The sequence below is a fragment of the Dama dama genome, chromosome 20 (assembly GCF_033118175.1).
Source record: "Dama dama isolate Ldn47 chromosome 20, ASM3311817v1, whole genome shotgun sequence".
In the NCBI taxonomy this organism is placed as follows: Eukaryota; Metazoa; Chordata; class Mammalia; order Artiodactyla; family Cervidae; genus Dama; species Dama dama.
The window spans coordinates 43,621,418-43,638,829 of record NC_083700.1 but is presented as its reverse complement, the minus strand read 5'-3'; the positions used below and the strand labels follow the sequence as shown (position 1 = coordinate 43,638,829).

At 37.9% G+C, this 17,412-nt stretch overlaps 1 protein-coding gene across 1 annotated transcript in view; it reads left to right on the top strand.

Annotated features, from left to right (window-relative positions):
- Positions 1–12,154, top strand: part of PALMD (palmdelphin) — a 57,332-nt gene extending 45,178 nt beyond the window's left edge. The window contains exons 4-8 of the mRNA XM_061121311.1: positions 4,230–4,344; positions 4,483–4,516; positions 4,635–4,748; positions 6,531–7,625; positions 11,800–12,154. Of these exons, the coding sequence (XP_060977294.1) occupies positions 4,230–4,344; positions 4,483–4,516; positions 4,635–4,748; positions 6,531–7,625; positions 11,800–11,843 (1,402 nt within the window). The 3' untranslated portion in view covers positions 11,844–12,154. The remainder of the gene's footprint in view (positions 1–4,229; positions 4,345–4,482; positions 4,517–4,634; positions 4,749–6,530; positions 7,626–11,799) is intronic.
- The last annotated feature ends 5,258 nt before the right edge of the window (positions 12,155–17,412 follow it).

Here is a 17,412-nt window from a genome sequence, read left to right as displayed (position 1 = left end):
GACTTGAAAACCTCCAGAAATATTCATTAGCAATTATTCTGATGATGCTGACAGGCTTTCAACCTCATATTCTTACCATATTAATCTAAAGATATTCATGAGTACTACCCGACATTACATTATCCATGAGCCTCTTTGCAGAGGAAAGCAAACACAAATACCAGTGCATTTCATACTTCCCTGAGATGTAGCTGCTCAGGCAGACCAAGAGCTCTATCTCTGTGCCCCAGGAATAGAAAGGATCAGAGACGGGAGAAAACTAGCATTAGCCAAGTGTTCACTATTTCTTTTACTCCTTATTAAACCCTACAAATCTGCCTGCAATGCAGGAGACCCAGGTTCAATCCCTGGGTTGGGAAGATCCCCTGGAAAATGACATGGCAACCCACTGGAATATTCTTGCCCAGATAATCCCATGGACAGAAGAGTCTAGTAGGCTATAGTCCATGGGGTCACAAAGAGTCGGACACGACTGAGTGACTAACACACATACACATACACAAACCATACAAAGTACTTAACATGCCCAGATCGCTAAATGTTTAATTGCCCAAGGATTCAGCCCTTGGAATCCCTGACTTTCTAGAAAATTTTATCCACTCCTATGGCTATAAATGCCCACTCCTAAATTTATATCTTCAAACCCAGGCTTAGTTAAGCTCCCAAATTTTATATCTGTCTTCTCCATGTCATCATTTGACTGTCTCAAATTTAACACATCCCCCATCAATCTCCTTTCTTCTCATTCCCAGATTACTATTTGGCCACTTGCATTCACAGTTTTCCAATTGTTCAGATCACAAACATGCAAATCACTCTGGACATTTCTCTTTTTTCACATCTCACATGCAATCTATCAACATATCCTAGCAATTCTTTCTTTGAAATATTTCCAGAATCCAATTACTTCTCACTCTTCAACCAGCAAGGACCCTGGATTAAGCCATCTTTATCTGAATTATTACAACAACGGAGATCTCTGTGTTTGCTTGCTCCAGTTTATTCTCCACACAGAAGCCAATGCAATTGTTTAAATTTCAAGTCCTGGCAGGTTTTTCCTCTTCTCAGAATTTCCAAAGGCATTACCATGCAGAAGGCCCTGTATGATCTGGCAGCCACCCCATCTCTGACTTCATTTCTCATCACTTGCTTCCTTAATCTCTCAGCTATTATTTCAAGTTTTGAAGTTACTCTTTCTCTCTGTGAAGTACACTCCCCTTAACACTCCTGTGTGTATCTCCCTCATTTCCTTTATGTCTCTGCTCAAATGACACCTTGTCAGAGATTCTCCATCACCATACTACGTAAAATAGAACACCCTTCCTAGGCACCCTCCATCTCCTATATTCTTCTGTTTATAACCCTTAGATTCTTTTTTCAAGGCAATATTTTTCTTTATAAATAAAGGTATGTATGTATACATACATATTTGTTTATTATGTATATATATTTGTGTATCTGTGTATTTATAAGTAAATATATGAGGTGTGCATATGTATGTGTGTGTGTGTGTGTGTGTGTGTGTGTGTGTGTGTGTAAAGTTCAGGGCTAGATTTGATCCTGGGCCATACATATATACATTTTAATGAGTTGGCAAATTTAGCCATGGCCAACTTTTTGTATAGCCATGAGCTAGAAATGGTTCTTACACTATTAAAATATTGTAAAAGTTAAAAAAAAATAAAGATGAATAAGCAACATAAACCATATGTGGCCTGCAAAACCTAAAGTATTTACTATCTGGCCTTTATAGCAAAAGATTGCCAGCTCCTGTATCAGTATAGTATCCACTAGAATGTAAAGTCCTTGAGGGCAGGAACTGCTGTGTTGACCGTTACATCTCAGCATGCAGGATAGTGCCTGGTACAAAGTAAATGCTAAACAAACATTTGTAAATGAATGAAAACGATGAGCCTTAGTGGGGTCTGGTGACTTGTCCAGGGTCACCCAGGAACTTGATAGATGAACCAGAATTCAAGCCCAGGTCCGCCTGATTCCACAGCTGGATCCTGAGAGCTTTATGCAGCAATGACTTGAGCCTTCTTGATTTCTACTCAAAGGCTCCCCATTAGATTATCTCTAACATGCTATCAGGTAAAGGAACCTGCAGAACAAGACAACCGAAGAGAGACATGTTGCCTTGCAGAAAATCTTTGATAATTACACCAAAATAACATTTACATCTGATATCAATTATATTTACTTTTAAATATTTATTTGCCTGTGGGTCTTCACTGCAACATGCGGGATCTTCCATCTTTGTTATGGCATGCAAGATCCTTGGTTGTGGCATGCAGGATCTGATTCCCTGACAAGGAATTGAACCCCAGACTGGAGCACAGAGTCTTAGCAGCTAGACCATCAGGGAAGTCCCTCAACTATGTTTAATGTGCTTTCAAAGACATCACCTCTTCTTAGCTTTACCAAGTTTCTGCATCAAGTAAGGTGTATACTATATCCTTATTGTACATATTACAAAACTGAGTTTCAGGAAAGTGTAAAGAATTGGTTTTTACAAGTAGTGAGTAGCAGAAACAGAACAGTCCAGATCTATCACTTTTAATATTCAACTTTCCATTCTACCAACCAACATATATCCCCACAACTCTACTGAAGGGCAACTATACTACTGTGGATATGGAGGGATTTTAAGAGGTTGGCATCACACGTTACTAACTTCTAAGAAACCAGAAGTACTGCATTTTACCTGGAGTTTTATGATGTGCAAGAGCACCTCAGCTATAAACAGCCAACTACCAACAGTTATAGGCAGCAGGCAAGTCAGAACTTTGAAATGAAAGCAATAAGTAGAAGAATGATCTGCTTGACCATATCTTGGACTTTTATTGGTGTGACAATAGCACAGGGATTTTGAGCTGCCAGATGCATGATCACCTTAAAGAAAGAAGTCAAGAAAACTGACAATTATCTTAGCTGACGCTAATACCCAGAGCTGTCATCTCCTGAACTAGCTGCTATATCTAAGCAGCCATCCTTTGAGGCAGCTGATTTTAGAGCTCAGAGTACTTGCCTGAGAAATTATGTGTGTTTCATGGATGCCAAGGGCCAACTTTTCTAACTTTGTGAACGCCAGTGGTAATAATGTGCTTTTATCCAGGATAGAGGTCATGATGCCACACCCTGGAATTAACTTGAATCTGACATGCAGTTCTAAACTAGTCAATACCAGCTCAGGATGTGACAACCCAATTTCAAATGTCTGTTTCTGTCCCTGTGAGTTCCCTTACACTTTGTTAGGCTATGTGATAACTTTTTTTAATCTAGGAAACATAGCCTCTATAAACAACAGCAACTGAGGCCACTGTACTAGATTTTGTCCATTTCTCACCTCTTCACTCACTATAATAGAACACTACTCACTATAATATAGCAACTTTTAGAAAACTAAAATTAAAATGAAGTGTCATTTTCAGTGTTAGGATATGCAGGGGTTTTAAGTGTTAAATAGTTATAATTTTTAAATCAAATATAATAATTATAATGTTATAAAGTGTTGCTTGGCTAGAAAATAAAATTACAATGTTTCTCCAAGTAATTTCTATGAAAACTTGGGTAAGAAAAATTGGCATTCTACAGTATTAATGACAGATGGACCATTCTTTTTGGTTCAACTTTAAACTTGTGTCTCTTTGTAAGAGAAATCTCTCGATTTCATTTGGAAGTAACATTAGTAGTTGTAATGAAGAAAATGGGACCAAGGGTCAAATATTTTACCTGAGAATCCCCCTTGTCAAAAACAAACAACTTGAAAAGTAAGTCAAAGTCAGTTTTTGGGTATCTTCTATGTACTTAACATGATGTTTGGTGTAATGCTAAGTTCTTATATGGTTCAGTTCAGTTCAGTCGCTCAGTAGTGTCCGACTCTTTGCGACCCCATGAATCGCAGCACGCCAGGCCTCCCTGTCCATCACCAACTCCCAGAGTTTACTCAAACTCATGTCCGTCGAGTCGGTGATGCCATCCAGCCATCTCATCCTCCATCGTCCCCTTCTCCTCCTGCCCCCAATCCCTCCCAGCATCAGGGTCTTTTCCAATGAGTCACCTCTTTGCTGAGGTGGCCAAAGTATTGGAGTTTCAGCTTCAGCATCGTATATGGTATCTGGATACTTACATGCAATATTCCAAGTAAAGTTGGTATATGGGAAATATATCCTTGAGGGCTCTGTATTTGTATTGTTTTAAACAATATAAAGTATATCTTTGTTCAGACTTGAGAAAGAGATCCAAGATCTTGAAAAGGCTGAACTGCAAATCTCAACCAATGAAGAAGCAATTTTAAAGAAACTGAAATCAGTTGAGAGGACAACAGAAGACATAATAAGGGTGAGCATTAGCTAATTTGAAAATTATGACTCCCTCCCAAAATGATTCCACAAATAGTATATAATTCTTGAAAGTATATTCACATTTAGAATCTATTTTTAAACTGTATTAATCATGGAGAATTCTTTTTTCTTATAGTCTGTGAAGGTGGAAAAGGAAGAAACATCAGAAGGTATGTTTTGAGCAGTCTATGTTATGTTGAACTAAGATATTTTTTGATTAGCCTGCTGAAATTTTTCTCTATTGTAAGTATATTCTAAATGTATTTTGAATTAACATGGATTTTACAGAGTCAGTTGAAGACATCTATGCTAACATCCCTGACCTTCCAAAATCCTACGTACCTTCCAGGTTAAGGAAGGAAAGAAATGAAGGAATAGAAGATGATGAACAAAATAGAAAAGGTATATGAAAACTTTGTCTTCAATGGTAGGTTCTCAAATTCATATTTTACAATATCAAATATTGGCAACTTGCTGTAACATCCTATCCTTCCAGGTTAAGTAATGGTCCATTTTACAAAGTTCTGTGAGGTAAGTCACTTGTGTAAGTAGCAACAATGGGGTTACAGTATTTCTTCCATGCATTTTATTCCTCAGCAAACTAGGTAAGGACAGGGAAAATAAAGACCTAAAGGAGACAAGAAGCTCTTAAAACAAAGTTCCCTTGCTCAAAAACATCTCTCCCAACATATTCTGTGTAGTAGACCCTAGAATAAGATGAAATTAATGAACAAAAGTATTCCCCCTGGGGTCAGGCATTATTTGCCCCTATGTGAGAATGCTTGCATGAAACTAATGTCAATGGCCCAGGAAAATGAAGGCTTGTATAGGGGCAGATATAGAACCTTTGAATTTTAGAGTGAAAACAGAAGCTACACTTTACCTTCATGGAGCAACCATTCATTCATTCATTCAACAAATACTCAGTGCCAAGCTCAATGCCAAGCTCAGTTTTCACACTAGGAATACAGTAGTGAATAAAACAGCAAAAATCTCTGCCCTCGTTATAAGGGAGAATAAAAGCTGACATTCTAAGGGAGACAATAGATTAAAAATTAGGTAAATAAATGAAATATATTAGGAAGCAAAACAGCTAAAGAGAAGAATAGTGCCGAGAAGGTGGAAAGGGCACATGTGGGTGAGTGTATTACAATGTGAGTTGGGTAGCCAGGGAAGGCCAAGAACCACCGGGTTGTTGGGGGAGAGATGACACGCAAGATGTCTCCAAAGAGGAAGATGGGGGACACAAAAACAGGTAGTGCCACATTGTAATGTGGCCCAGGATCCCATTAGCTTTACTCTGCCAGTTACAATACTGGCCATTAGGATCTTCCCTGGAGGAGGAAATGGCAACCCACTCTAGTATTCTTGCCTGGATAATCCCATGGAAAAGGAGCCTGGTGGGCTACAGTCCATGGGGTCACAGAAAGTCAGCACGACTGAGCGACTGAGCATGCATACATGCATCAAGATCTTGCCAGGGCTGTGAAACAGATTTCAGCTTCCCCCAAATCAAGCAGTTCCCCCCAGTTCAGTTTTCTAATACAGCTGATACGGCTCTAATTTTAGCCCTTCTTCTTACAAGTGGGAGTCAAAATGAAAAGAAACATAAGGCAAAATGAGAAGCATGTGATTCTAGCCTTCTTCCTGCCTCTTCAATACCAGTTCAACATTTAACCGCCTCCCAGCTATGAACACTTTAGAACACGCCTCTCTAATTTCAACACATTACAGGGCTGTATATCAAGGATGTAGCATAATAAAATATACCTTGCTCAGCCTTTACCAACAGTAATGCACAGAGTAACATATTCTTCCTTATTAAAAAAGAAAACCCTGATCCTTCCTACTGAGCAATATAAAAGACTGGAAATCTGTTGTGTCAGATTTTCTCATTAGAAAGGGGACATCTTTTGGTTTCCTAGTGAAAATCCTTACCATTTGGAACAATCAGCTTCCCTTCTTCAGTCTTTCCCATTTTTTTAGTAATTTCACACATCCTTGCATAAAAACCATGTCATTAAAGTTTTAGTCTTTATATATTTAATGAATAAATCAGAAATTTTAAAAAGACTTCTCATAAAAGAATGTCAACAGGTATACTGGACATAAACACTGTGAAAGCAAGTTACTTTACAACAGGAAAAACTGACTAAATCAGAGATCAATTTTGTCTCTCAACAGCCTTGTATGCCATGGAAATCAAAGTTGAAAAAGACTTGAAGACCGGAGAAAGTACTGTCCTGTCTTCAATACCTCTCCCATCAGATGACTTTAAAGGTACAGGGATAAAAGTTTATGACGACGGACAAAAGTCAGTCTATGCAGTAAGCTCTAATCACAGTGCAGCGTACAATGGCACCGATGGCCTGGCACCAGTTGAAGTGGAGGAACTTTTAAGACAGGCTTCAGAGAGAAATTCTAAATCCCCAACAGAGTACCATGAACCTGTATATGCCAATCCATTTTGCAGACCTACAACTCCACAGAGAGAGAAGGTAACTCCTGGACCAACCTTTCAAGAAAGGATAAAAATGAAAGCTAATGGACTGGGTAATGATGTGAATGGATCCATACACAGCATGGACAATGGACTTGCAGAGGAGAGAGGTAACACTGTCAATCACATCAGCCCAGTTCGGCCGATACCTCATCCCCGATCAATGACTCAACAAGCAGAGGAGATGCCCCACAAACAACAAAAGAGGCTGATGACTCCTTGGGAAGAACCAAATGTAATGCAGGACAAGTATACTCCCTCTCCAAAGGCAGGACTGAGTCCCAGCAGAGCTCTAGTTGAGAAGTCAGAACGCCAGAGTTCTTCACCCCCTTGCCAGGAGGATGAGAAAGACATTAGATATAATATTGTTCATTCCCTGCCTTCTGACCTGGATGAGAAAGAGCCCGTGACAATGATTTTCATGGGGTATCAGCAGGCAGAAGACAATGAGGAAGAAAAGAAGCTTCTGACTGGGTATGATGGGATCATCCATGCTGAGCTTGTTGTGATTGATGACGAGGAGGAGGGTGAAGTAGAAGCTGAGAAACCAGCCTACCATCCCATAGCTCCCCACAGTCAGGTTTTCCAGCCTGCCAAGCCAACACCGCTCCCGAGAAAGAGACCAGAAGTCAATCCCCATGAAAACACAAACCATAAATCTCCCCATAAAAACTCCATATCCCTGAAGGAACAAGAAGAAAGCTTAGGGAGCCCCATCCATCATTCTCCACTGGACGGTCAGATAGCAGGAGATGGGACTGAGGATCCCTCCTTAACAGGTAACAAACATGATAAGGCTTGTCACTGCTGCCTAGTCATGTGACAATCTTCTCTTTGTGTTGTTACCAAGCCTTCTTGCTCTCAGCTTTTTCTGACGCTTCATAGACTAACACATGCTAAGATTTTTTTTTTATTAATGCTGATATGAGTTATTATCATCATAAGCATTAAGTCACTTCAAAAGAGAAAGAAAGTGAAACAAAAATTTGTTGCCTTATTTGGATATTGCATTGATTGACCTTAGTAACTTGAAATTCGTCTTCTGGCATGGTATGGTACTGTGTATGAATGTGTTTGAATCACAATCATGTTGTCATCAATATTAGATCTTTTCCCAGAAGAAATGAAGCCAGCCCTTTTTTTGTGCCTCTTCGTGGTTTAGATTTCCTACTTAAGTTAACAAATTGCCTTAATTTTGCAAGAAAAAAACACAAAACAAATTTTATTTTTAGTGTGATATTTTATTACTTTGCTATATCTTGTTTCTCTACACTTTTATAATTTTATTAACTTTATGTCCTTCATTTTTCTACATTTTACAAAAGGTATCAGTTTATTCTAATTATAATATTTATGTCACATAATCTTCCCTAACTTAGAAATTTTATTTTTTTATTTTCTAAATATTTGCATTCCATACATTCTCATTCTCTGAAAAGTTTTATAGCTATCTAGCTTTTTTAGTATTGAATAGAAAATAACACTTTTTCTACTAAAGTGATAGCTCATCTATTTTAGATTCTTTATTATCACTTGAATATTGTATTCTAATTATTTATGAACAATAAGTAAAAATATGATCAAACTGATTATAACAGCTGAACTTACCATGCCTAAAGACATAAATCAAATTATCCAGACATAAGTACTGGATCTGTGAAAGGGATAGTAATTTTAAATGTTCTAATGAGAGAATTCTCATTAAAAAGCAGTAACTATTAAACCCCAGCTTATCTAGCAATCAAAGAACCTGATAATCTTGTAGAACTGTGGTAGAAACTAATTGGTAGAACAATTCAGGAAGGATCTTTCCTCTGTAACCCAGCAACCTAGTCTTAGGTTGTCAGTGATACACTAAAATGGACCTCTTCCCTTTTTATTAAGTAGTTAAATTAGGCATACCAATTGTAAATTTGATTATCTGAAGAATTTCTAACCTATTGGTAAGTGTACACTTACACTATCTACCTAAATCAGAGTTTAATGGTGTGTCCCCACAAAAGAAACCTACTAAAAGTTCCTCTGTTTTGAGAATGAGCTTTGTTTATTGATCACATTTTGCATCTTAAATCCATGTTTTAAAGAACAACACAGAAGACTTAGAAAAGAGGAACACACTCTTTATGGTCAAGAGCAGTGACATTACCCACTATAAAACCTCCTATTTTCTAACTTGGATGTTAGCCAACTCCTCCTGAACACCCTTATTCCTTCTCCCCTACTTGTGTCAACACATTTACCACAGAGAAAAATATAGGAAGTGACTAATGTTTCCAGACAACACTAATCATGCCACTGAGCTAAAATAATGAAAACAGGAAGACTTTTCCAGACAAAGTAACAATACAAAGTTATGTTCTATCAATCAAAGCATCTTATAAACAGAATCCTCCAGATTCCTTGCTTTCTATCATAATACTATTTTACATTCTTGTTTTCCAATTCAGCATGTGGATTACAGAACTGATATTTTTAAATGGGTGTTAAAAATAAGTATATCATATTGACCTCAAGGTCGTCCATATACATAGAATTTATAGCCACCCATGCATTTTAATTTCACAAGCACCAAGTAGGTTAAGCTTCTCACTATCCACCTTCCCCCTAAAAGCATATTGATACTTGGGAATCCACCATTTAAGTCAATTACTTTATTTATGGTATAGGTGCCCTACTAAATATGACATTCCTAGTAGGCACAGTAATAGTTAAGAACTATGTCTCTTTTCATTTGTGCAAATGTTATTATCAAAGTTTTATCTAAGAGCAATTTTTAATGCTTGAAAAAGAGCACGAAGGAGAAAGAATGATAGAGCAAATTGGAGCCTGGGGATCCTAAAAACCAGATTTAGTTAAAACTTTGAACAGGATGAGGCATGACAAGAAAATTTAGGCAAAGTTACGTCCATTTGCTAAAGTAAGTATAACAGGGTCATGTTCAAAATATCTGGCTCAATGCCAGATACATCCACCAATGAGTGGCCATGTAACGTCTCCCTGGGACTTTATTACTATCCCCACCAATTGAACAATTGACTCCCGTTGGTAATCCTCACCTACCTACCTTTATACTTCTAGCTCTGTCCTCCCCTCTTATAGATGTCAGTGGCGTTTCAGAATAAATCGGTAGGGAACCTCAGCTCCAGGGGATTCACAAGCTGTTGGTGCCGAATTGCCAACTTGCAGCAACCATTAGAGGCCAAGGGACACTAAAAGTAAGGAAGCAGGCTCTCTTCTGTCAAGTTAGAAACAGTCAAAACTGTGTCTGGATTGCCATAGGGAGAGGAAACAGAGATCAGAGAAGACTAGAAAGGAAAAGTAAAAAGAGAGGTGATAACTCAGGTTTTTTAGCTGCTATACCAAGGGGCTTTCTCATTGCCTATCCCCACACAGCTACTTGGAACTCACACCATCTACTTACCATAAGCCTAAAGAAAGAAATAGCAGGCTCTAACAATCTAGAATTCTTTTTTTTTTTTACCTTAAGAAATGGGACAGTGAGCTACTGGATTGCCTCACTCCTGAGGATGCAGACATCCAGGATGTCCTTTAAGAATTCATTGAAGGTCTACAGCAACTGGGTAGGCCTGCTTTACTGAATCTAAGTTGAGGAGTAGGTAGGGAGGAGACTTGGCCCTTCCCTTAAAAGAGACCTTCAAAAAGTCCCTTAAAATGGATTTTGCCCTTGCTCTTATTTTGGTACGGGAAAGGTAATGGTCCAAAGACTCAGAGTAGAAACTACAAAGACCTGCCTTCTGTCTTCAGTTTGCTCCTTGATGTGGAGGTACACTCCCGTCATTAGATTTCACCACCCAACATCTCCCAACAATTGGGACCATCTTCCTGGCTACAGAACAAAGGAAAATTATCTCAGCTGGTCCTAAATTCAAGGAAATATTCTTGATCCTGCCACTGAAAATCATCATTTCCCTTAAATTTCTCAGGGAAATAAAGCTCTTTGGCTTCATTTAAATGACAACATTTCACATAAGTATAGTGACAACAAAATTGACCATGGTATCATTATAGTGTTGGATCCCAAACTTTCCCGTATTTGTGAAAAAAAGCTTCTTAGAAGTAGGGTCACTTCATTTTTCAATACAGAACTAATGTATAACTGTGAAATGAGAGAATATGAGTTCCTTTTTGCTTTTTTTTTTAACAAAAATTTTTCAAACAGCTAAATAGCTGGTGCTTGGGCAATATTACACATGAGTGTAATGATTGGTGCCTTGAAAGCATCTCTCAACTTTTGGAACATGACTGAGGCAGCTATAATCAGGTTTTAACTGTTAAGAGCATGATACCAGTGTTATGAATTTTAAATCTACATTTTAAAAATGGTTTCTATATCTAATACATCATTAACAGTGAAGTATTCTCAAAAAGATAAATTTGCCATTTGAAAGTACTTATATCTTGACAAAGACATTTCATAATGACTCCAACTCCTAATTACTAGTTCACATTGTTTAATTATTTTAAAAATTTGTTCTTGCCATTCTATACCTAAGGATGAAGCTCCTTTCGACAACTAGATTTGATGAGTTAAAAAATAACCCAGCCATCATGAATTAGGGCTTATATCAATGCCTTTTTCTCTTTAGTAGTACATAGCTCAGAAATATGCACAAAACACAGTTGTTGACCCATAGCTATTTATCTATGGCTAGTAGTGTTAATGTGCACTAGTCCTGTATTTACTCAATTTATGCTGTGTTTGCTTTATTAATATTTCTAGAAATAGGTTCCTTCTAGTTCTAAACCTGCTTCTTCCCTAAGTTAACCATAGCTTATTATTTCTACTATCTTTTTATGCTACTAAAACAATGCTCACATTGTTGGATAAAATCATCTGAGGTATGTTTCAAACTTTCCTGCAATCTATGAAATGGTCATTTAGAGTGAAAATTAAAGCTTTTTATAACTCTCTATTTTTTCTTTATTTTACAGCATTAAGGATGAGAATGGCAAAGCTGGGGAAAAAGGTTATCTGAGAGGTGTTCCATCTACATAAACATCCATTGAAGAAGAAACTAAGAAACATTTGAAGATTTCTCTTCTGGATATTTTGTTTCTTTTTCCTAAGATACAAAAATTATAATTATAGCCATATTATGCCATGTGGATAAGCAGTAGTCGTTATTTGAAAAAATTCCAAAAAAAGCTGGGGAGAACAAATGCTTAACTTTTCCAGTTACTTGATATGATTCAGTGGAGGGGAAACCAACATATTTTTATTGTATTGATACCAAAGCATTTCTAATAAGAGCTTGTTAAATTTACAAATAAAGTTATTTAAAATAGCCCAACTATATTTTATTAACTGACATTGTCTTTTTGCTAACACAAAGACTGAGAGACTATAGGAAATCACTGTGCCTTATCACAGAAATATTCATCTTCAACTCTGACAAGTAAACATGCCATCCCAAGTCTACAAGGACTCAGGCAACTACATCCCTTGCCAAGGAACAATTCAATTGAGACTTCAAGCTCCTTGCATACATTTCAAAGGTGCATGCAATAATTATCCTCTTATTTGGGGACTGGATTTGGATTATCTTATTAGTGTACATGACTTTAAAGTTGATAACCAATATGTTCATTCTTCTTGAAATATCTTCTTTCATTCATTTCAATGTGAATTCCGGGGTACAGTGACTGATTATGGCCCAAGGCTGTTGGATGGAGGACTTCTCAAATTCTCAACACAAATCTGGTCTAATGTTTGACCAATTCTTATAAATAAGTCAGAATCCTAATGCTAAAACTTACTAATAAAGTATACCACATGTAATTCCTAAGTATTTTTGCCAAGATATTAAATCATGATTTGAAGAATACTCCCATAACAGTTCTCTCCTACTCTACCTTCTTATTCTATCTTCCATCCAACAAGCCTCCAAAATCCATGCAAACACATCTTCGCTTGGATTGCCAGTGCAAATTACCCAGGTCCTGCCAAGTCTTTCAGTGAATAGTCTATTTTTCTCTCTCAGGGAAAACACTGAATTTCCCTGGTAAGTCCATGATGCAATTATCTTAGCTACTGCTGTGGAGGTAATGAGCAGTAAAAGAAGCAGATCCTGATGAGGACAAGAATTTACCTGGGGAGCATCAGTCTCAGATGATTTGTTTGCAAAGGGCAGTTTTTCTCTAAAAGGAAAGAGCTGCTCAGCTGGCCTGAAATGTTCTGGGAAAGCTAAAGGGTCAAATTTCAGAAGCACTTTCACAGAAACACCCCTATCCCAGGTCCAAGGGTACCATTCCTTCCTTTGCTTGCCTTTGGCTTTAGCATAAATGACCTGTCAAATCCGCACATTCGTTTGTAGCTCTGTCATCCTTGCGAATAAATCACTGGGTTTTGCTTTTGCACACAAAAATTTATTAGAACACTGCTGAGCACCATGGAAGTGGTCAACAAACATATGAATGAGTAAACAGTTCATAAGGGGAAAGATGTAATCTACAAGGGGAGGCTGTGTAACACCAGTTGGTCTCAGGCAACATGAGCCGAATCTGACTGGCAGATCATCTAGCCACTTACCGTGAGTCATGGACCAGGGCTTGTACGTAGAAGTGGCCCAGCATAGCCAGAAGGTGTGGGAGGCAGGAGCTGGCCTCTTGCCTGGGGATGAAGCTGGAGCTGCTGAGAAACTGGCTGCCAGGTGGGCAGGACGGGGCTTGAGTGCAAAGCTGGAGCTGGTCAGTCCGAGCTGCTGAGGTGAGACTGGGCCATCCACACACCACTCCACTGGCCCCGGTACTCAGCGAAAAGGAAGGAAAGCGGGAAAACGGAAGTGAGGTGCTTTCTTGCCCTTGCAGCATCCCTCCAGTACTCTCTATTGACAAAGTGTAACATTGGGCTGCACCGGTGGCTCAGATGGCAAAGAATCTGCTGCAAATGCAGGGGACTCAAGTTCAGTCCCTGGGCTGGGAAGATCCCAGGGGGAAGGGCACGGCAACCCACTCCAGTGCTCTTGCCTAGAGAACCCTTGGACAGAAGAGCCTGGGGGGCTACAGTCCACAGGGGATCAACGCGTCAGACACGACTGAGCGACTAACACTTTCATACCTTCTACAACTGCTTCAGCTGGCAAAGGAGAAATGCTTACATAACAAAACAGGACCAAGAAGGTGGATATGGAGATGAGGCACTAAATGATGAAGATAAAGATGAGGCATTAAACTGGCACCGTCCAGCCATTTTTCTACTCAGTTTCCATATTTATCCTTCTACATATATTTGACCATTCAAGCAACTAAAAAGACAACTCTTTCCATCTAATAAGAGGCAGTTATCCTTTATACAAAGAACTCACCTTCTCCCAGAGATGAAGAGAAACATGCTCAAGTTATTTTATCTACAGTCAACTATATTCAACATTATTTCAAAGAACAGCTTTAGATTAAGAGAAAAATTCAGAGGATAATATAAAGTTCTCATATACTCCTCACCCAGTTTCCCTATTATTAACATCCTACATTAGTATGGTACATTTGTTATAATTAATGAATCAAAAATGATACATTATTATTAATTAAGGTCTCATAGTTTATTCCAGAGGAGGCAATGGCAACCCACTCCAGTAGTCTTACCTGGAAAATCCCATGGACAGAGGAGCCTGGTAGGCTGCAGTCCATGGGGTCGCTAAGAGTCAGACACGACTGAGCGACTTCACTTTCACTTTTCACCTTCATGCGTTGGAGAAGGAAATGGCAGCCCACTCCAGTGTTCTTGCCTGGAGAATACCAGGGACAGGGGAGCCTGGTGGACTGCCATCTATGGGGTCGCACAGAGTCGGACACGACTGAAGTGATTTAGCAGCAGGAGCAGCAGCATAGTTTATTCAGATTTCCATAGTTTTTACCTAACGTACTTTCTCAATTCCAGGATCGTATATGGAAAACCACATTACTTTTAGTTGTCATGTCTCCTTAGGCTCCACGTGGCTATGACTGTTTTTCAGACTTTCCTTGTTTTTGGTAAGTTTGACAATTTTGAAAATTACCATCCATGTATTATATAAGATGTCTCTCTACTGCAAATTGATGTTACTTTCCTGATAAACTGAGGTCATAAGTTTGTGAAAGGAAGACTAAAGAGGTAAACTGCCATTTTTATCAGATCATATCAATGATACTTTCAACATGATTTATCACTGTTAATGTTGACCTTGATAAACTGGCTGATATAATTTAGTCAGATTACTTCACTGTAAAATCATTCTTTTTGGCTGTCTGCATTGGCAGGAAGTCACTACACACAGCCCACACTTAAGTAATAGGAAGTTAGGCTCACTTTCCTTGAGGACAGAGTATCTGTATCAATTATTTCAAATTCTTCTGTACAGATTTGTCTATTCTCCTTCATTTGTTGATTTATTCAATCATTAATTTAAATCAGTATGGGCTCATGGATGTTTACACTACTCTTGAGTTACCGATTGAGTTACTACTCTTGAGTTATACACTACTCTCGAGTTACGGCATCAATATATTAATGCTGTAAACAATTAAGAAGAGTCTATCTCAAAAAAGAAAAAACAAAAATGTACAGTCTATCTCTCGTGATACTCTCTGGCTGAAAACAGACATTTTTCCTTCTCAAGCTTATTATTTCATGCTATGCTTTTTTCCATTTATTTACTTTCAACCTATCTGTCCCTTTATATTTTAATAAATCATATCATGGGTTTTGCTTTTTTTATCCATCTGATCTTCTCTGCTTCTAATTGGAGTTTTTAGTCCATTAATATTTAATGTAATTATGAATGTGATTGAGTTTTGGCCTACAATATTATTATTTGTTCTCTCTTTATCCCCACTGTGTTCTTTTGTTTTGTTTTGTTTTTGCTTTTTTGCTCCTTTATTTTTCTTTTCTAATCTTTAAATTAAATTATCTTAATAATTTTATAATTATCTTAATAATTTTAAGATTTTATATCATTTTTTCCGCTGGCTTCTTATATGTTTTATTTTTTATTTCTGTAAGAATTACAATAAACATCTTGAACTTTTCACTTAGAACTAACATTGTATAACTTCATATAAAATGCGAACACCTTTCAATTGTATGAGTCCATTATCTCTTGCCATCCTTTATGCTAACTTGCTATATGCATTATATCTGCATATATTATAAACCCCACAAAACAATGTAGACTGTTTTTTGCTTTAATCAGACATACTTATTATAAAGAACTTGGGTCATAAAAGTCCAAAAGGGATTTTTTATTTACTAATCGTTTATCATTTTGAATTTTCTTCATTTCTTTCCCAGGATCCGGCTGTCATTTCTCTTCAGTCTGAAGAACTCCCTTCTGCATGTTGTAGTGCATACGCGCTAACAAATTCTCTTAAATGTCCTTTCATTTCTGTTTCATTCTTGAAGGATATTTTTTCTGCAACTAGAATTCTCATTGACATTTTTTCTCTTTTGGGTGTGACTCCGCTCTGTCTGGGCTCCGAAACGTCCCTGCACTGTGCTTACGCTTAGTCGCTCAGTTGTGTCCCGCTCTCTGTGACCCCACGGACTGTAGCCCACCAGGCACTTCTGTCCATGGATTCTCCCGGCAAGAATACTGGAGTGGGTTGCCACGCCCTCCTCCAGGGGATCTTCCCAACCCAGGGATTGAACCCAGGTCTCCTGCATTGCAGGAAGATTCTTTACCGTCTGAGCACCAAGGAAGTCAAATGTTAACCAAATCATTGTTCCCCTGTCTGGAATGCTTAATTTTTCTCTTTCTGCTTTCAAGACTTGCTCTGTAATTTTTGCTTTCATGAGTTTGACTATGATTTGCATAAGCATGACTGTCAACATTTTCCTGCTTGAGTTGTTTTCCTGTATCATGAATCAGTAAAGTTAGGCCGTTAGTAAATTTGGGGATTTTCCAGTCATTATTAACTTAGACTCTCCTCTCCTTCTGAGATAATACTAAAGATGCTATTATTAACAGGCCTTGGGATTCATTTCTCTTTCAAAAATTTTTCCTTATTCGGTTAATTTCCATTGATCTATCTTTAAGTTCATTGGCTCTTATTCCCTGTCATCTTCATTCTGACATTCTCTCCTGAACTATTTCAAATACTGTATATTTTTAGCTTTCCTAATTTCATATGGTCCTTTTGTATTGTTTCTATTTCTATGCATTTTTATTTATAGCAAACAAGTTTCTTTTCAGATAGTTGAGAGTAGTTACAATACATACTTTACAATTCTTATCTCCTGAAATAATAATGTAAGGAATCTCAAAAATTGGTCTCCACTGATTGTTCTATTTTTAGAGCAAGGGTTGACAAACTATGGCCCAAAGGCTAAATTCATCCCACAACTTGTTTTGGTAAGGCCCAGAAACTAAAAATGATTTCTCACATTTTTTGAAGGGCTGTTTAAAAAAGAAAATGCTTATGCTACAGAGACCATAGGTGGGCCACAAAACCCAGAATATTTTGTATCAATCCCCTTAGAGAAAAAGTTAGCAAACCCTTTCTTTGGAGAATGGGCCAGATTCTCTTATGTCAGGTAATTCTTGATTCTTCTTATGTCAGGTGATTTTGGAT